The sequence below is a fragment of the Coregonus clupeaformis genome, chromosome 8 (assembly GCF_020615455.1).
Source record: "Coregonus clupeaformis isolate EN_2021a chromosome 8, ASM2061545v1, whole genome shotgun sequence".
NCBI lineage: Eukaryota > Metazoa > Chordata > Actinopteri > Salmoniformes > Salmonidae > Coregonus > Coregonus clupeaformis.
Window position 1 is genome coordinate 46,340,614 of NC_059199.1, and position 21,744 is coordinate 46,362,357.

The following is a 21,744-nucleotide window of genomic DNA, read 5'->3' on the forward strand; positions in this document are numbered from 1 at the left end:
CATCATCACCATTAATTTATAGTCTTGTCAGAACAAGAGCTGGAGTTTGGGCTGTATTGCAGCCAGACTGGAGTGTCTGCCCCAGAGAGAGATTACAGAGGAGATTTTAATCCTCTTGAAATTAGTTATTGATCGACTATGTCGCTAAATGTTCATGTAATGTGGATTGAACAACATTTTGTCAAAAGAACTAGAGGCTTGCAAAGGAGACCTTGTCTCTTTTCTTCTCATTATAACCTCAAGATGGGGGTAAATAACAGTGATTCCCTTAAGGGAATAATCTGAGTTTTCCAACAATGCCAGAAATATTAATGTGCTCTTAATATTCAGTAAATGGCATTAATATTTCAATCAACAAAAAAAAAAAATGCACTCGCATTTGCGGACCGTGAGAGCGGCAACACAGATGAGTAACAGCACACATGGGAAAATAGAGCTTCTGATGTAATCAAAGCAAAAATAGCCTACATGAAAGTAAGAGAGGGTAAACATGATTGTTTCTAGTTGAGGTTAGTTACAATTAAAGTGTGATGTCTCCCCATCAGTTCAAAAGATTGACTAGTGACTGAAGTGACCTCCCCGGAGCCGGGCAGATCAACTCAATCAGACCGCACAACTGAAAGAAGTTAATTCGTCCAATTTAGAGGATTGCATAAAATATTCTGCAAAGCCATGCAGGCTTTTGATTGGACAAAACAGATGAAAAGGACCTTCATGTCAAATTGAATGTCCATTAGTTTCACATAGAATTCTCGTTACGTCAACTAAAATTAAAACTCATTTGTTACAGTAATCGGTTTTCTTTTCATGGCATCTCGTCTCATTGTCATCATTAATTTTCGTCATTGAAAATAGGTAAGGGACAAATATTTTTTGCCAAAGTTATTGTTGACGAAACTTTCCCAGTGGTTTAATGACGAGTATCATATCATCATATTCATAACCCTCAGAATTGAAGGTTTAATGACGATTGAAGGGTTTAAGAGTTAACAGTAGATAGGCTAAATCTGAACTCCCTGCAGTCACAGTGTGGAGGAAGGAAGGAAGGCCCCACCCTATAGTTGTCCACAACCCTCTCACTGTCTGGCATAGCTCCCACTCAGCCATGCTGAACTTGTTTACAACTACAGCCAACCAATCAGCAGGCTCACAGCCCCCTCTTCAACACCAGAGAGCCAATCAGAATGCTCACCACTTATTCAGTCATATGATGCCTCTGATAAGAGGAAGTCTCTTGATCCAGCCCCTCCCCCTACCTGGAGGTGGGACTGAATGAGGTGGGAATGGGATTGGGATAACATGGAAATTATATGGGAATTACATGGGAATGAGGCGAGTCGCTCCCGGTAATCTCAGGATGACTCATTCCGGGTACTCTGTGCAGCAGGGAGCATTGTTATAACCAGGATGTGATGCAACGTCAGCAGGGAGAGGCCGGTACGTGTGTGTGTGTGTGTGTGTGTGTGTGGTTTTCAGCTGCAGATGGAAAAGCCCATGAGCATTACAGGAGCCTCAGAGTGGCTATTTTGCCTCTGGAGAGAGTTGCTGTGATCTGGGAGTGTGTGTGTGTGTGTGTGCGCAGAGGAATCTCTTCTACTTGCCCAATGTACGCAGATGGGTACGGATGTCTCTCTCCACGGCACTCCAGGGTGACATGCGCCTGCTGGCCCTTTCTGATGGGAGGTAGGGATTGGACAGGGTATTAATTGTGGTATAGAGAAAAAGAAAGAAAGCAAGAGAGAAAGAAAGCGAAAGGTTCTCAGGTGACACAGTTGCTTGTGTGTTGGTCTTAGGCTTCCAGTTTGTTTGCGTGAGCAAATTTTATTGAACTGTATAATTGTTAGATGGGATCAATTAAATAGGTTGTTGTTGTCATGGCCGTGTGTTGACTTCATGTAAGGACATTGTTGCTCTCTTTACTCTGTATTAGATAGGTGACAGTCCGTTACTGATACTGTATGCATTTCACTGTTGAAATGTGATGTACCTGGTGCAGCGTTGGGTGGGTGTGGTTGGCTGGGTTCACTCTGTTGATAATAACATTACTGTACTTTGATGTAGTGCGGCTGAGGGAGGTTTATGTTTTTTTGTGTGTGAAGTCCGTGTTTAGGAGAAGCACAAACTGGGCCCTTATAGCTATTCATTTAATGACTAAATATAATTTTTGCTGGACTGGCTGCCTCTTGCATGATCATTAGTTATTATGCACCAATGATATACATGGTGAATGTGACCAGTATGCCATCTGTAAGCCTACTTTATTTTGGGGCGCCGGAGGGGATGGCTGCCGTTTTACAGGCTCCTAACCAACTGTGCTGGGTTTTTTTTTTTTGCGTTGTTTGTAACTAATTTTTTTACTTATTTTGTACATAATGTTGCTGCTACCATCTCTTATGACCGAAAAGAGCTTCTGGACACCAGAACAGCGATTACTCACCTCAAACAGGATGAAGATTTTTTCTTTAACGAGTTTGACGCAAAGGATATACTGCTTTCTCGAGACCAGGCCCAAATCCCGGTCATTTGTGTGAAGAAAAGACTGAGAGAAAGGGGGCGGAGGTCGGCTGCCTTCTGAGAATTCGTAGGCGAGTGAGTAAACCTCCACTACCATCCGTTCTATTGGCCAACGTGCAATCATTGGAAAATAAAATGGACGATCTACGATTAAGACTATCCTACCAACGGGACATTAAAAACTGTAATATATTATGTTTCACGAGTCGTGGCTGAACGACGACATGGATAATAAAGAGCTGGCTGGGTTTTCAGTGCATCGGCAGGACAGAGAAGCTACGTCTGGTAAGACGAGGGGCGGGGGTGTGTGTCTATTTGTCAATAACAGCTGGTGCACGATGTCTAATTTTAAATTGTCTCATTATTAGCAGTAGACCACACTATCTACCAAGAGAGTTCTCATCTATATTATTCATAGCCGTCTATTTACCACCACAAACCGATGCTGGCACTAAGACCCCACTCACCGAGCTATATAAGGCCCTAAGCAAACAAGAAAAGGCTCACCCAGATGCGGCACTCCTAGTGGCCGGGGACTTTAATGCGGGCAAACTTACATCCGTTTTACCTCATTTCTACCAGTATGTCACATGTGCAACCAGAGGAAAAAAACCTCTAGACCACCTTTACTCCACACACAGAGACTCATACAAAGCTCTCCCTCGCCCTCCATTTGGCAAATCTACCATAATTCTATCCTCCTGATTCCTGCTTGCAAGCAAAAACTAAAGCAGGAAGTACCAGTGACCCGCTCAATACGGAAGTGGTCAGATGACGCGGATGCTACGATACAGGACTTTTGCTAGCACAGACTGGAATATTTTCCGGGATTCATCCAATGGCATTGAGGAGTATACCACCTCAGTCACCGGCTTCATCAAAAAGTGCATTGACGACGTCGTCCCCGCAGTGACCGTACGTACATATCCCAACTAGGCAACATTTGCATCGAGCTAAAGGCTAGAGCTGCCGCTTTCAAGGAGCGGGACACTAATCCGGACGCTTTTAAGAAATCCCGTTATGCCCTCAGACGAACCATCAAACAGGCAAAGCATCAATACAGGATTAAGATTGAATTCTACTACACCGGCTCTGGCGCTTGTTGGATGTGTCAGGGCTTGAAAACTATTACAGACTACAAAGGGAAACCCAGCCGCGAGCTGCCCAGTGACGCGAGCCTACCAGACGAGCTAAATGCCTTTTATGCTCGCTTCGAGGCAAGCAACACTGAACATGCATGAGAGCACCAGCTGTTCCGGACGACTGTGTGATCACGCTCTCGTTAGCCGATGTGAGCAAGACCTTGAAACAGGTCAACATTCACAAACCCGCGGGGCCAGACAGATTACCAGGATGTGTACTCAAAGCATGTGCGGACCAACTGGCAGGTGTCTCCACTGACATTTTCAACCTCTCCATGACTGAATCTGTAATATCTACATGTTTCAAGCAGACCACCATAGTCCCTGTGCCTAAGGAAGCGAAGGTAACCTGCCTAAATGACTACCGCCCGTAGCACTCACGTCGGTAGCCATGAAGTGCTTTGAAAGGCTGGTCATGGCTCACATCAACACCATCATCCCAGAAACCCTAGACCCACTCCAATTTGCATACCACCCCAACAGATCCACAGATGACGCAAACTCAATCGCACTCCACACTGCCCTTTCCCACCTGGATAAAAGGAACACATGTCAGAATGCTGTTCATTAACTACAGCTCAGCATTCAACACCATAGTGCCCACAAAGCTCATCACTAAGCTAAGGACCCTGGGACTAAACACCTACCTCTGCAACTGGATCCTGGACTTCCTCATAGGCCGCCCCAAGGTGGTAAGGGTAGGCAACAACACATCTGCCACGCTGATCCTCAACACGGGGGCCCCTCTGGGGTGCGTGCTTAGTCCCCTCCTGTAATCCCTGTTCACCCACGACTGCGTGGCCAAACACGACTCCAACACCATCATTAAGTTTGCTGACGACACAACGGTGGTAGGCCTGATCACCGACAACGATGAGACAGCCTATAGGGTGGAGGTCAGAGACCTGGCAGTGTGGTACCAGGAGAACAACCTCTCCCTCAATGTGAGTAAGACAAAGGAGCTGATCGTGGACTACAGGAAAAGGCAGGCCCCATTAACATCGACGGGGCTGTAGTGGAGCGGGTCGAGAGTTTCAATTCCTTGATGTCCACATCACCAACAAACTATCATGGTCCAAACACACCAAGACAGTCGTGAAGAGGGCACAACTACACCTTTTCCCCCTCAGGAGACTGAAAATATTTGGCATGGGTCCCCAGCTCCTCAAAAAGTTATACAGCTGCACCATCGAGAGCATCCTGACTGGTTGCATCACCGCCTGGTATGGCAGCTGCTCGGCATCAGACCATAAGGCGCTACAGAGGGTAGTGTGTACGGCCCAGTACATCACTGGGGCCAAGCTTCCTGCCATCCAGGACCTATATACTAGGCGGTGTCAGAGGAAGGCCCAAAAAATTGTCAAAGACTCCAGTCACCCAAGTCATAGACTGTTCTCTCTGCTACCGCACGGCAAGCGGTACCAGAGCGCCAAGTCTAGGACCAAAAGGCTCCTTAACAGCTTCTACCCCCAAGCCATAAGACTGCTGAACAATTAATCAAATGGCCACCCGGACTATTTGCATTCGACCCCCCCTCTTTGTTTTTACACTGCTGCTACTCGCTGTTTATTATTTATGCATAGTCACATTACCCCTACCTACATGTACTAAACCTGTACCCCCGCACATTGACTCTGTACTGGTACCCCCTGTATATACAGTTGAAGACGGAAGTTTACATACACCTTAGCCAAAAACATTTAAACTTAGTTTTTCACAATTCCTGACATTTAATCATAGTAAAAATTCCCTGTCTTAGGTCAGTTGGGATGTGAAATGTCAGAATAATAGTAGAGAGAATGGTTTATTTCTGCTTGTATTTCTTTCATCACATTCCCAGTGGGTCAGAAGTTTACATACACTCAATTAGTATTTGGTAGCATTGCCTTTAAATTGTTTAACTTGGGTCAAACGTTTAGGGTAGCCTTCCACAAGCTTCCCACAATAAGTTGGTTGAATTTTGGCCCATTCCTCCTGACAGAGCTGGTGTAACTGAGTCAGGTTTGTAGGCCTCCTTGCTCGCACACGCTTTTTCAGTTCTGCCCACACATTTTCTATAGGATTGAGGTCAGGGCTTTGTGATGGCCACTCCAATACCTTGACTTTGTTGTCCTTAAGCCATTTTGCCACAATTTTGGAAGTATGCTTGGGGTCATTGTCCATTTGGAAGACCCATTTGCGACCAAGCTTTAACTTCAATATATCCACATAATTTTCCTTCCTCATGATGCCATCTATTTTGTGAAGTGCACCAGACCCTCCTGCAGCAAAGCACACCCACAGCATGATGCTGCCACCCTGCTTCACGGTTGGGATGGTGTTCTTCAGCTTGCAAGCAACCCTGTTTTTCTTCCAAACATAACGATGGTCATTATGGCCAAACAGTTATATTTTTGTTTCATCAGACCAGAGGACATTTCTCCAAAAAGTACGAACTTTGTCCCCATGTGCAGTTGCATACCGTAGTCGGGCTTTTTAATGGTGGTTTTGGAGCAGTGGCTTCATCCTTGCTGAGCAGCCTTTCAGATAATGTCGATATAGGACTCGTTTGACTGTGGATATAGATACTTTTGTACCTGTTTCCTCCAGCATCTTCACAAGGTCCTTTGCTGTTGTTCTGGGATTGATTAGCACTTTTCGCACCAAAGTACGTTAATCTCTAGGAGACAGAACGCGTCTCCTTCCTGAGTGGTATGACGGCTGCGTGGTCCCATGGTGTTTATACTTGCATACTATTGTTTGTACAGATGAACGTGGTACCTTCAGGCGTTTGGAAATTTGTGGAGTGGTTGAAAAATGAGTTTTATTGACTCCAACCTAAGTGTATGTAAACTTCTGACTTCAACTGTAGCCTCATTATTGTTACTTTTTATTTGTTTACATTTTGTTTTAATTTAGTTTATTTAGTAAGTATTTTCTTAACTCTTTCTTGAACTGCATTGTTGGTTAAGGTCTTGTAAGTAAGCATTTCACGGTAAGGTCTACACCTGTTGTGTTCGGCGCATATGACAAATATAATTTGATTTGATGTGATTAAACTGGCTGGGGTATTTGGCATCACTATTGCACTGTATATTAGCGGCTGGACACAGCGGTCGACTGTTTATTTTCACTGTGTGTGTGTGTGTGTGTGTGTGTGTATTAGTCCATGTGTGACTGAGTGCATGCAGTGCAGGTGGACCCATCTGGAGAGACACTTCTATTTTAGGCCAGCTAATGGTCAGACCAAGGTGGCAGTTTAAACATCTTCTGGCAAGCAAAAACCCCAGCGCTAACCACCATCCTCTGTGTGTGCAGCTGAATGCGTGTGTTACCATACTGGTCTCTCCCCGTGGTGCGGCGCCTCACCACAGGGGTGTGTTCTGTCCTCCTGTTCACTGGTTGTAGACATACATCTAATCTGTCTGTTAATAACATGGACAAACTGAACACACTTGCCAGCAGGGCCCAGGGCTCCCAGATGACCAACAGGAATGTAGTAGTGATGCCCCATAGTGCACACATGCACACACACCCTGGCCCCTCGGGAGAGAGCTGCACAGCTTGGCATGTGTGTTGATTTGATACTGGCCGGGCATCTGACAGCCCAGCCATGCGTGTGTGTGTGTGTTTACCCCGGCTGAAGCCACGGGCCAGACCCCAGCTCAGACCGGGAGATTCACTGATTACAAAGAGCAGTTTGAGCAGTTTCAGTCAGCACTGCAGTGCACACTGCCTGTCTCTGACTTGCTGTTGACTAGAGCCATTGGCTCTGTGTACGCCTGTATGAAAAAATGTAAGCAGTGCACTTTAGGCGCCCCTGCTTTAACCTTGAGTTCGTACTGTAGCCAGCGCTGTGTTGCAATGCTCTGTTCTCAAATTGACTGCACTGCTGCCAAGCCTTGTATCCATTACAGTTATGTTGTTAAGTGTTTTTGGAACACGTCTTTTAATTCTCCAGACCATGTCTTTAAAGCTCACAAGCTAAACCCCATATTTGTGGCATTTCATTGTAGGCCAAATACAGTTAAAGTAGCCTGTTTTCCATCATTTTCTGTGCTTAGTCACTGTGTGCATCCGAAATGGAACCCTATTCCCTATATAGTGCACTACTTTTGGCCATAGCCCTATGGGCCCTGGTCAAAAGTAGTGCGACATGCAAAAGGGTGCTGTTTGGGATGCTACCACTCTAACTTCTACAAGGGGAGGTTATTTTGGGCTTTTCCACATAGAGGGAACAGTGCTGCTGACACAAGCTGAATGAATGCATGTAGTATATTCACCCAACAGTTCCACACTAGTTATAGTATATTCACCCAACAGTTCTACACTAGTTATATTATATTCACCCAACAGTTCTACACTAGTTATAGTATATTCACCCAACAGTTCTACACTAGTTATAGTATATTCACCCAACAGTTCTACACTAGTTATAGTATATTCACCCAACAGTTCTACACTAGTTATATTATATTCACCCAACAGTTCTACACTAGTTATAGTATATTCACCCAACAGTTCTACACTAGTTATAGTATATTCACCCAACAGTTCTACACTAGTTATAGTATATTCACCCAACAGTTCTACACTAGTTATAGTATATTCACCCAACAGTTCTACACTAGTTATAGTATATTCACCCAACAGTTCTACACTAGTTATAGTATATTCACCCAACAGTTCTACACTAGTTATAGTATATTCACCCAACAGTTCTACACTAGTTATAGTATATTCACCCAACAGCCCCCACACTAGTTATAGTATATTCACCCAACATATCCACACTAGTTATAGTATATTCACCCAATAGCCCCCACGCTAGTTATAGTATATTCACCCAACAGTTCTACACTAGTTATAGTATATTCACCCAACAGTTCTACACTAGTTATAGTATATTCACCCAACAGCCCCCACACTAGTTATAGTATATTCACCCAACATATCCACACTAGTTATAGTATATTCACCCAATAGCCCCCACGCTAGTTATAGTATATTCACCCAACAGCTCCCACACTAGTTATAGTATATTCACCCAACAGCCCCCACACTAGTTATAGTATATTCACCCAACATATCCACACTAGTTATAGTATATTCACCCAACAGTTCTACACTAGTTATAGTATATTCACCCAACAGTTCTACACTAGTTATAGTATATTCACCCAATAGCCCCCACGCTAGTTATAGTATATTCACCCAACAGATCCACACTAGTTATAGTATATTCACCCAACAGTTCTACACTAGTTATAGTATATTCACCCAATAGCCCCCACGCTAGTTATAGTATATTCACCCAACAGATCCACACTAGTTATAGTATATTCACCCAACAGCCCCCACACTAGTTATAGTATATTCACCCAACATATCCACACTAGTTATAGTATATTCACCCAACAGTTCTACACTAGTTATAGTATATTCACCCAACAGTTCTACACTAGTTATAGTATATTCACCCAATAGCCCCCACGCTAGTTATAGTATATTCACCCAACAGATCCACACTAGTTATAGTATATTCACCCAACAGCCCCCACACTAGTTATAGTATATTCACCCAACATATCCACACTAGTTATAGTATATTCACCCAACAGTTCTACACTAGTTATAGTATATTCACCCAACAGTTCTACACTAGTTATAGTATATTCACCCAATAGCCCCCACGCTAGTTATAGTATATTCACCCAACAGCTCCCACACTAGTTATAGTATATTCACCCAACAGATCCACAGTAGTTATAGTATATTCACCCAACAGCCCCCACACTAGTTATAGTATATTCACCCAACAGTTCTACACTAGTTATAGTATATTCACCCAACAGCCCCCACACTAGTTATAGTATATTCACCCAACAGTTCTACCCTAGTTATAGTATATTCACCCAACAGTTCTACACTAGTTATAGTATATTCACCCAACAGTTCTACACGAGTTATAGTATATTCACCCAATAGCCCCCACACTAGTTATAGTATATTCACCCAACAGCTCCCACACTAGTTATAGTATATTCACCCAACAGTTCTACACTAGTTATAGTATATTCACCCAACAGCTCCCACACTAGTTATAGTATATTCACCCAACAGTTCTACACTAGTTATAGTATATTCACCCAACAGCTCCCACACTAGTTATAGTATATTCACACAACAGTTCTACACTAGTTATAGTATATTCACCCAACAGTTCTACACTAGTTATAGTATATTCACCCAACAGCCCCCACACTAGTTATAGTATATTCACCCAACAGCTCCCACACTAGTTATAGTATATTCACCCAACAGTTCTACACTAGTTATAGTATATTCACCCAACAGTTCTACACTAGTTATAGTATATTCACCCAACAGCCCCCACACTAGTTATAGTATATTCACCCAACAGCTCCCACACTAGTTATAGTATATTCACTCAACAGCTCCCACACTAGTTATAGTAATATTCACCCAACAGTTCTAACTAGTTATAGTATATTCACCCAACAGCCCCACACTAGTTATAGTATATTCCTCAACAGCTCCACACTAGGTGATATAGTATATTCACCCAACAGTTCTACACTAGTTATAGTATATTATGACACCCAACAGCTCCACACTAGTTATAGTATATTCACCCAACAGTTCCACACTAGTTATAGTATATTCTCGGAACTTGGCTCCACACTAGTTATAGTATATTCACACAACAGTTCTAGGCACTAGTTTGGATAGTTCTGGAAGGACCAGCCACTTTCATCTTCAATGCCCTTGCTGATGGAAGGAGGTTTTCACTCAAAATCTCATGATACATGGCCCCATTCATTCTTTCCTTTATACGGATCAGTCGCCCTGGTCCCTTTGCAGAAAAAACAGCCCCAAAGCATGATGTTTCCACCCCCGATGCTTCACAGTAGGTATGGTGTTCTTTGGATGCAACTCGGCATTCTTTGTCCTCCAAACACGACGAGTTGAGTTTTTACCAAAAGTTCTATTTTGGTTTCATCTGACCATATGACATTCTCCCAATCCTCTTCTGGATCATCCAAATGCACTCTAGCAAACTTCAGACGGGCCTGGACATGTACTGGCTTAAGCAAGGGGACACGTCTAGCGTAGTGTGTTACTGATGGTAGGCTTTGTTACTTTGGTCCCAGCTCTCTGCAGGTCATTCACTAGGTCCCCCTGTGTGGTTCTGGGATTTTTGCTCACCATTCTTGTGATAATTTTGACCCCCACGGGGTGAGATCTTGCATGGAGCCCCAGATCGAGGGAGATTATCAGTGGTCTTGTATGTCTTCCATTTCCTAATAATTGCTCCCACAGTTGATTTCTTCAAACCAAGCTGCTTACCTATTGCAGATTCAGTCTTCCCCAGCCTCGGTGCAGGTCTACAATTTTGTTTCTGGTGTTCTTTGACAGCTCTTTGGTCTTGGCCATAGTGGAGTTTGGAGTGTGACTGTTTGAGGTTGTGGACAGGTGTCTTTTATACTGATAACAAGTTCAAACAGGTGCCGATTAATACAGGTAACAAGTGGAGGACAGAGGAGCCTCTTAAAGAAGAAGTTACAGGTCTGTGAGAGCCAGAAATCTTGCTTGTTTGTAGGTGACCAAATACTTATTTTCCACCATAATTTGCAAATAAATTCATTAAAAAATCCTACAATGTGATTTTTCTGATTTTTTTTCTCAATTTGTCTGTCATAGTTGACGTGTACCTATGATGAAAATTACAGGCCTCTCTCATCTTTTTAAGTGGGAGAACTTGCACAATTGGTGGCTGACTAAATACTTTTTTTCCCCACTGTATATTCACTCAACAGCTCCCACACTAGTTATAGTATATTCACTCAACAGTTGTACACTAGTTATAGTATATTCACCCAACAGTTCTACACTAGTTATAGTATATTCACCCAACAGCCCCCACACTAGTTATAGTATATTCACTCAACAGCTCCCACACTAGTTATAGTATATTCACCCAACAGTTCTACACTAGTTATAGTATATTCACCCAACAGCCCCCACACTAGTTATAGTATATTCACTCAACAGCTCCCACACTAGTTATAGTATATTCACCCAACAGTTCTACACTAGTTATAGTATATTCACCCAACAGTTCTACACTAGTTATAGTATATTCACCCAACAGCCCCCACACTAGTTATAGTATATTCACTCAACAGCTCCCACACTAGTTATAGTATATTCACTCAACAGCTCCCACACTAGTTATAGTATATTCACTCAACAGCTCCCACACTAGTTATAGTATATTCACTCAACAGCTCCCACACTAGTTGTTAGCCTGCATTCTATCAGGAGCCTAGATGTTTGACTGACCATCACAGATTGCTCTTTGTATAATATAATTCCAGATGCATTCACCCTTCCAGATACACCATTGAGATTATAGTGAGACGTGGTGGGCCAAGTAGCTGTTAATGTTTTCCCTAGATTCCTTTGCCACTTTTCCATTTGCGAAGGAAGGAAAGACTGATGTGTTACATGTTGTCACACCTTGCTGCATCGTGCAATATGGATGAGAACCCTTTTCACACCTCCAACTTGCTGATACATTTTTCACCGCTCCGCATAATTTATTCATGAAGAAATCATTGTCAGGGGCTCATTGAACGGTGAGGAAGTATGTTATGCCCACTGCCCGTTGCTGCTCTCAGAATGTTCTTCAGATTCCAAAAAGTTGTTATAATCAAGGTTCTCAAGACACAATGTTGACTTCCCATGTTTATACTTCAGGGACGATTTGTGATGTTTCTACTCCATTGTCACCCAGTGTTGTTTCCATAGAATTAGTATCAGTAGAATGGGCATCCCCATTAAATTCAACGACGCCATAATGGGAGCACTGTCGGCCATTTTGAATCTCCTTATACGAGTAAAGCAGGAATTCTAATTATATGTTTGTTTTCTCTCTCTCTCTCTCTCCACTAACAGAATATGACAGACACCTAGCGCACAGCAAAGGCATGGCGACAGCTTACCTGGACCCCAACCTCAACCACGCCCTGGCTGGGGGGGCCAAGTCGCGCCTCAGCGCGGGCACGGCCACGGCCACGGAGCGGGCTCCCGGGGCTCCTGACAGGGTCCTGAAGGTCTTCCATCACTTCGAGAGCAATAGCGAGCATAGCACATGGGCCAGCAACATCCGCCATGGGGACGCCACCGATGTCAGGGTAAGACAGAGGGCAAATGTATGGCAACAGGGGTCTCACACACACAGTAGTTTTGCACAGTATACCGAAACTTTAGGACTCTAAAAGTTTTTGTTACATTCGGTACTTCTGTCAAATGTGGCTCATGTGATTGAGAGGATTGATCAGGGCCCGGTTTCCCAAAAGCATCTTAAGGTTAAGTTCATCGTTAGAACCTTTGTAGGAGCATCAATAAGTCCCCGAGCTATTTCCCAAAACCATAGTTATTAACGTTGCACTTGAAAACTCTCGCAATCAAACGCCTGCGTCACAGCACTCGTAGAACAGCTAAGTGTGTGGTTAGAGGCTTTTTGCCCTCCGCTTTATACACAGAAGATCTCCTAAACATAGATTCACATGGTTTATCTGTATCTCTGTGACCACTGATAACTTCAGAACAAAGTTGACTACAAATACAAAGTGCCATTGTCTTTGCAATTAATACAAGCAAGCAACGTATAAAAAGATGCTTCAAATGAAAACCGAGATGACAGCATTTTTTACCCCTTTTTCTCCACAATTTCGTGATATCCAATTGGTAGTTACAATCTTGTCCCATTGCTAGCTACTGTGGTATCTATATTTTTATCCTGTCTTGAATGAAAAGGTCATATTTTGCAATCTCCAAAATAAATCAGATCTCTGAGAATTGGCTCTCCTCCATCTTGTCTTGCGTTGTGAAACCCTATCCTATGCTTATCCTATGCTCTCAGTCCAGTAAACAGGGCATAAAGGCTTCCCCACGCTTCTGTTCGGCACATGAACAGCTGAAAAAAAACTTTGCCGAAGGCCAAAACGAACAATAACGTCACAAAATGTCATCATAATATATGCACAAACTGTTTCATATGGGAACCATGCGGATGCCTTAAGTTCCATCGCTATCGGGAAACCGGGCCCAAGTCTGTATGCAACACGGCATGTAGAAATGTTGAAACTGTTCATTCCTATTCACAAAACAATGTCCATACAGACTAGAACACTTTCACAATGCAAGACGAAACCGGTAGCTTCCAGCTTTAATTGTAGGCTAACTTTCCTTGCTAGCTTAGAGCTGAATTCACTACAATAGCACTTTGTTTGTGATAATACGCCAACCATAACGCAAAATATGCTGATTACAAAGCTGACTGGCACTAAAAACTGTATTAGGTCACTTCGTGTCCCTCGCCACCAAAAACTCATTCACTTCTTCATCTTCCTTTGCTTCCAGTCTGGTTTCCACTAGATTCCACAGCCACATTCTGCCTTGCAAAATAATCATTATTTTCTTAAAGAGACAGTGCACACTTTTCGAAAATAAGTGATTTCTTCTTCTATGCAAATGTTGTTAATCAGTACAATAAAATATGTTCTCTTTAATACAGATTTACCATTCAACTAAATGTTGTTTTGTAGTTAGATTGGTAAAAACAAAGTCAAATTGATTGTATCATTGATCAATTAATGCCTACATGGCTGTCTCAAAATAATTGACATAAAAATGTTCAAATGTAATGATATCGAACTCAAAGATGCCCAACGATTGAACAGAGCAGTAGCTTATCTGTCTGGATCAAGTGCCATTCTGTGACTTTGGCTAATATGCCTTCTCGTTTTTTTGTGGTATCGTTTTGGTATTGAGTATCGCGATGGTATCGAGTATCGTGACACTAAACCTGGTATCGGTATTGAAATAAAAATTCTGGTATCGTGACCACACACACACACACATTAGTTGACACTAATCACAGGTCTGGAAACAGATTGTCGCACACCCAATCCTAACCTTAACCATTAGAGGGGTAGAACAGCATCTGACCCTGTATCAGAGCTAGAGCCAATCAGTGTACAGGTTTTACTTCAAATACCTGTCATACAGTCATGAAGAGGTGATATAGACTCTGTCTGTTTCTCTGCTGTGCTGAAGGAGCATGAGTCATTGACTGGATGCAGTCGTTTGGCTGTTAGAGCCCAGTGTATAGCTGCTGCTGTACAGACACTATTGATTGATGTTGCACGTCAGAGCAGTGATTCAGCAGTGTAGTTGTTGGTTTGTCAATTGCTATATGTTACTGAAAGTTCAGAGTGCAATCCCTCATTGCTTTTCAAATTGGAATACCATAGTGTGATTGTTTTGTGGTTACCCTTCAACTGTCTAACTGCACTCCAACTCCCTTCACTGAGAGAGAGGTATGTGTGGCTCCATCAGTTCATGTTGCGGATTCTCTTTTAAAGCTGCAATATGTAACTTTTTGGGCGACCTGACCAAAATCACTTAGAAATGTGAGTTATAGATCTGTCAATCTCATTGAAAACAAGTCTAAGAAGTTGTACAGTATCTCACAAAAGTGAGTACACCCCTCACATTTTTGTAAATATTTGAGTATATCTTTTCATGTGACAACACTGAAGAAATGACACTTTGCTACAATGTAAAGTAGTGAGTGTACAGCTTGTATAACAGTGTAAATTTGCTGTCCCCTCAACATAACTCAACAGACAGCCATTAATGTCTAAACCGCTGGCAACAAAAGTGAGTACACGCCTAAGTGAAAATGTCCAAATTGGGCCCAATTAACTATCATAATGTTTTAAACCAGGAAATGGCAGAGCCATTTCTGCATATTGCACCTTTAACTGACGTTGCAGCGCCTTAGCTCTGTGGTCTTCAGCGGCAGTTAGCCTAGGTCTCACCTGAAGCCTCAAAGTTGGCTAATTACAGAAAACCATTCAGAAAGGGTTTATAGGACACACATTTAAAGGCATGTGTGAATTATGACACCATAAGACCAGCATTGTCTCTCCTCAGGTAGATGAACTGAGAGAGGCTAGCAAGAAACTAGCCCGGTCCCTGGTCATTGTCACGCATCCCATATAGGGTTGGCAAAACAGCACAAACCAATCTGAGACCAGTCTAAGCAAACACAGGTCTGCAGAAATACATTTTGCTACATTCTCCCTGCCCTCACTGACACAGACAGTGGTCTCAGTTATAGTGGTGTGAAACTGTGAATTGATTCCTGGCACATAACATCCTGACTCCTAGATCTCCTATTTTCTGTAGAAAGGAAACCATTGAGACATAGTACATGGGCTGCATCCCTAATGGCACCCTATTCCCTATATAGTGCACTACTTTTGTCCAGAGCCCTATGGAGCAGCGCAGTCAGCAGATGCCTGTATTGATTTGTAGGGCTGGATGAGGTATTGGATCCACATCCGCTTCCTGGTTCCATCCCAGAATAAACATCATGTTCCTATCTCCTGAGTTGCTCCCCAAGGACCCCTCATCCCATCACACACACATATCCTGTTCATACTGCATCAATAGCACTCTGCCTGCCCAGTTATAGGATGCATCCCAAATGGCACCCTATTCCCTACACAGTGCAGTGCTATGGTCAAATGTAGTGCACTATATAGGGATTCCAGATATCCTGTTCATTCACAAAGCTCATATAGGACAAATAGTATCAATAATAACACCATATAATTACATGTAATTTAATCTACCTAGTGCCTACTAGTCATCTGTATTCAGTATGTGTAGTTCATTTACTGTGTACTCAATCTGGCCTCAGAGCATTTAGTATTATTCTGTAAGTAAATCCGTTACGTTTTGTATGGTATGTATTAATTTGTGAATGTCCATCACCCATTTCGTATTATATGTTACAAATTACAATTCATATTATACAGCCACCAACTGTGCAAGTTCTCCCACTTAAAAAGATGAGAGAGGCCTGTAATTTTCATCATAGGTACACGTCAACTATGACAGACAAATTGAGAAAAGAAAAATCCAGAAAATCACATTGTAGGATTTTTAATGAATTTATTTGCAAATTATGGTGGAAAATAAGTATTTGGTCACCTACAAACAAGCAAGATTTCTGGCTCTCACAGACCTGTAACTTATTCATTAAGAGGCTCCTCTGTCCTCCACTCGTTACCTGTATTAATGGCACCTGTTTGAACTTGTTATCAGTATAAAAGACACCTGTCCACAACCTCAAACAGTCACACTCCAAACTCCACTATGGCCAAGACCAAAGAGCTGTCAAAGGACACCAGAAACAAAATTGTAGACCTGCATCAGGCTGGGAAGACTGAATCTGCAATAGGTAAGCAGCTTGGATTGAAGAAATCAACTGTGGGAGCAATTATTAGGAAATGGAAGACATACAAGACCACTAATAATCTCCCTCAATTTGGGGCTCCACGCAAGATCTCACCCCGTGGGGTCAAAATGATCACAAGAACGGTGAGCAAAAATCCCAGAACCACACGGGGGGACCTAGTGAATGACCTGCAGAGAGCTGGGACCAAAGTAACAAAGCCTACCATCAGTAACACACTACGCCGCCAGGGACTCAAATCCTGCAGTGGCAGACGTGTCCCCCTGCTTAAGCCAGTACATTTCCAGGCCCGTCTGAAGTTTGCTAGAGTGTATTTGGATGATCCAGAAGAGGATTGGGAGAATGTCATATGGTCAGATGAAACCAAAATATAACTTTTTGGTAAAAACTCAACTTGTCGTGTTTGGAGGACAAAGTTGCATCCAAAGAACACCATACCTACTGTGAAGCATGGGGGTGGAAACATCATGCTTTGGGGCTGTTTTTCTGCAAAGGGACCAGGACGACTGATCCGTGTAAAGGAAAGAATGAATGGGGCCATGTATCGTGAGATTTTGAGTGAAAACCTCCTTCCATCAGCAAGGGCATTGAAGATGAAACGTGGCTGGGTCTTTCAGCATGACAATGATCCCAAACACACCGCCCGGAATACGAAGGAGTGGCTTTGTAAGAAGCATTTCAAGGTCCTGGAGTGGCCTAGCCAATCTCAACCCCATAGAAAATCTTTGGAGGAAGTTGAAAGTCCGTGTTGCCCAGCGACAGCCCCAAAACATCACTGCTCTAGAGGAGATCTGCATGGAGGAATGGGCCAAAATACCAGCAACAGTGTGTGAAAACCTTGTGAAGACTTACAGAAAACGTTTGACCTGTGTCATTGCCAACAAAGGGTATATAACAAAGTATTGAGAAACTCTTGTTATTGACCAAATACTTATTTTCCACCATAATTTGCAAATAAATGCATAAAAAATCCTACAATGTGATTTTCTGGATTTTTTTTTCTCATTTTGTCTGTCATAGTTGACGTGTACCTATGATCAAAATTACAGGCCTCTCTCATCTTTTTAAGTGGGAGAACTTGCACAATTGGTGACTGACTAAATACTTTTTTTCCCCACTGTATGTTACGGATTTGCAAAATGTAAAATATGTTACGAGTCTGCAAACCGTATGATATGTTACGATTTCTAGCTGGCTAATGTTAGCTAGGGGTTAGAGTTAAGTTTAGGAGTTAGGTTAAAGGGTTAAGGTTAGTGGGAGGGTTAGCTAACATGCTAAGTAGATGCAAAGTAGCTAAAAAGTAGTAAGTCGTTGAAAAGTTTCTAATTAGCTCAAATGCTAAAGTTGTCCTTGATGAGATTTGAAATCGCAACCTTTGGGTTGCTAGACGTTTGCAATATACGCCCACCCATCCACCGTGACCAACCACCCTCTTTTCATTTTTTACTTTAAGTAACCATCTGCTTTATGTAACCATACCAAATGTAACATATCATTCTAAATGGAGTGTTTTGGTTTACGTACATAATAATACGAAATGATCTGAGACCAGGTTTGTGTACTCAATGCAATGTCACAACCTTGATAAGAGGTTCACGGTTTGTTTGCATTTGAATTGGCTAATTTGCATGTCCATTGTGCTTTTCTATTTCCATTGCAAACACATGGAAATGCTGTGGCTTGCAAGAATCCACATGACTATGTGCCAGTGGGATTTGATTTATTCTTTTTGGATCTTAAAAATGAGAAAAGGGTAGTAAAATTAGCTTGTTTGTTTGAGATAATCTGTCATATCATCATAGATGTGGCTGTCATCATGTTTAGCCTAATGTGGTGTGATGGGGAATTTGTCATGCTCCGTTTGGATTGCTCTCCCTAGCTGTTCATGTAAGCATTCTGATTCTGTCTCTATAATCCGTTAGTTTCTTCGTCTTCGTCTTCGTCTGTTTCCTGCTAAGTGCCAAGGGGAACTCTGCTCTAAATTATTATACAGGACAGATGTTGGTCGTATTTATTAGGGCATGCAATGGTTTTAAAACATTTTGCAACGGAAAATGAGTGTTCCTTATTGGACAAGTCCAGGTAGTCTCTCTCCCTGTGCCAGCTGGTTTTCTTTTGTTTGGTGCCTAATGAATAGGACCATGCTTTTCAAGGTTGGCTCTCAAGCTCTAGGTCGAACCTGTCAGTACACTAACCTTAAAAGCATCACTTGGGATATTTAGCCTACGTTTCAGCTACTACCATTCCAAGTTACTTTCCCCCGAGGTCTGCTGCTGTGCTTTTAGATCGTATCAAAACAATCATTCAGATGGCATGTGACATTTTAAAGGGTTCGGGTTAAGGCTGTGTAATATTGTGCATCTTGCTTCTTACAAAGGAAGACATGGTGCCCTACCATTGCCTTGTTTGCCATATCGTGGAACCAGACCTATTCACTGCATGCTTTTAATCAGCCTGTATATCTCATACTTTCCCAGCTCTATGGTACGAGCAGGAGATGAATATGACGTTTGACTGATGCTAGCCTCAAGTTGTAGCTGTAGCCTTGCATTTTGGTATTTTAGGAGCCCATGATTAATGGCTCCATTTCTGGGTTCTGGTGGTATTTCTCCATACTTCATTGAAATTGAGTACATTTGTATTCAGTCAATTCTACCGCCTACAAAACCATGTCAAGTCAATCACCAGCAGATCTTCAGCAATATGGTTTTGTTTGCTTCATATGGCAATTACCTTCGACTTAAATGGGCTTGAAATGGCAATTATTCATTTGTATGCAAATTGTTTTTTTTCTCCTAATTGGGAAGATACATTTTTTCCATTACTCAGACTCTCTCTCTCTACGATCCTCCTGGGAACTTCGGCATCCAGTATATTCAGCATCCAGTATTGGATTATAAGACATTAGAGATTGTGTTGAGATATAATACTGGATGGACAGAGAGGGCTCTACCTTTTCTTGCGCTCACTCACATCAGCCTCTCTTCACAGACAAAACTTTTAGATTATGGCTTGCGAGATTACACACTTCTGTCTGTGTTGAGCCATTATATTCTTCTTCTACTGATCCTATATCTGTACCGAGGGGAAACTTCACCCCGGAGCCCCAACCACCAGCTCAAGAAGCTAACCAAAGCCCATATTTAATCATTTTAATGGAGGATTGGGGATTTGCGTGCTCCTTAGGAAACAGAGATAAGAGACTGGCTTTAGCTTAGCCGCCCTTAGCTGGCTGAGTAATCTTCTGTTAGAGAAGTTTGACATGATCATATTGCATTTCCTTTTATCACCACTCGCCATTGGACTCTTAAGGAGGGTCTATCAGCCTGTCTCATCTCTGCAGGAAGATTTTCCTTCATTGTTAGAGAAAATAACTAGGTACCGTCATCAATTCACATGAAGCCATTGTTACTTTAGTAGATATATACCTACAAACCTAAAATAGAGGTGCTGTACTGTTACATATAATATATTTTCTCAGTGCTCTCCTGGTTCCTAGGGCATTGTTACTGGAACTACCATGCAGAATGGATTCTTGTTTAACTTTCTTTCGACCTTCTAAAGAGCCCAGTTCCTTTAGTCCTTCTCCTTTAGTCCTGGCCGTGGACAGTCTCAAATAAACTTTTGCCATTACACAAGCAGAAAGTCAGTCCCAAGGCAGCATAGAGACCTCCCTAAATTGGAAAGTACATTACCTAACAATGCTGGCTGACAGCTTTGAATTCCCAGTCCCAATAGGACTCTATGCTACTCTGTCCTCTGCTCTCTTCCTCCTCTCCTCTCCTTCTTCTCTCCCCTTAGGCAGTGATCATGCTCTGTTATCCTCCACACTGTTGCCACTACAGTATGCACGCATACTTACAGTATGCACGCATGACTGTAAGTCGCTTTGGATAAAAGCGTCTGCTAAATGGCATATTATTATTATATTATTATTACTTCGCCATCAGGCTGTAACTGGGGCACATTGTTGGGCCTACCCTGGGGGATCCAGCTAGCCAGCCTCTCTCTCTTACCTCATAAATACAATCTTCATAAATATGCAATGGCTCTTAAGTGTTTGGGCTGGAATGTCACATCGGATCGGCAGTGTGTGATAGTATGCACACCAGCCTAGCCATGCGAGGCCAGAATATCTCCATGCCAGCCAGCCATAGACTTAACATGGAGCCCTAGTGTTGTGGGCACTAACGGCATAATATAACAGACGTGAGTGATCCGTCTGGCCAGTCATAGACTACAGTCATAAGCTAGTCTATTGGCACTCTAGTTGCCACTTCATGGCTGACAAGTCGTGAGTGGTCCGTGAGGTCTGTGGGTTTGATGTTAAACCGGACAGACAGTGAGAGGATGTCGCAGAGAGAGACATGGAGGTCCTGACTGAGTGACTGAGTGGCCATTTGAGTGTCGGATTGTTCCTGTGGAGCTGGTCAGATGGGGGATAAGGGTATGGGTTGGTGCCCTCATTGGCCACTCAGCCAACACTAATATACATAATATTAATCGCCTCAGACAGGCTACCTGCTGTCACTAGGCAGACTGGCTGCTGCCATGGCGATAAGATAGCATCGCTCCCACAGACCTCTTAGTAGGAGTCAATATCTGGGTTCCACTTTCTGTTTACCGTGTTTTATTGTCTGTCTCTAGTAAAAATTAGAGTCTGTTTCTTTTCTAATGTCTTGCATTGTGTGGACCTTTTACGTTCAACATCTTTGCCTTTACATAACTTCTGTATGACCTTGTACTATC

At 42.7% G+C, this 21,744-nt stretch overlaps 1 protein-coding gene across 26 annotated transcripts in view; it reads left to right on the forward strand.

Annotated features, from left to right (window-relative positions):
- LOC121571839 (focal adhesion kinase 1) overlaps nt 1-21,744 on the forward strand; it is a 162,545-nt gene that overhangs the window by 78,818 nt on the left and 61,983 nt on the right. For all 26 annotated transcript variants that reach the window (XM_041883569.2, XM_041883560.2, XM_041883577.2 and 23 more), the window contains one exon: nt 12,618-12,856. In XM_041883569.2, coding sequence (XP_041739503.2) covers nt 12,650-12,856 — 207 coding nt within the window. In that variant the 5' untranslated portion in view covers nt 12,618-12,649. The remainder of the gene's footprint in view (nt 1-12,617; nt 12,857-21,744) is intronic.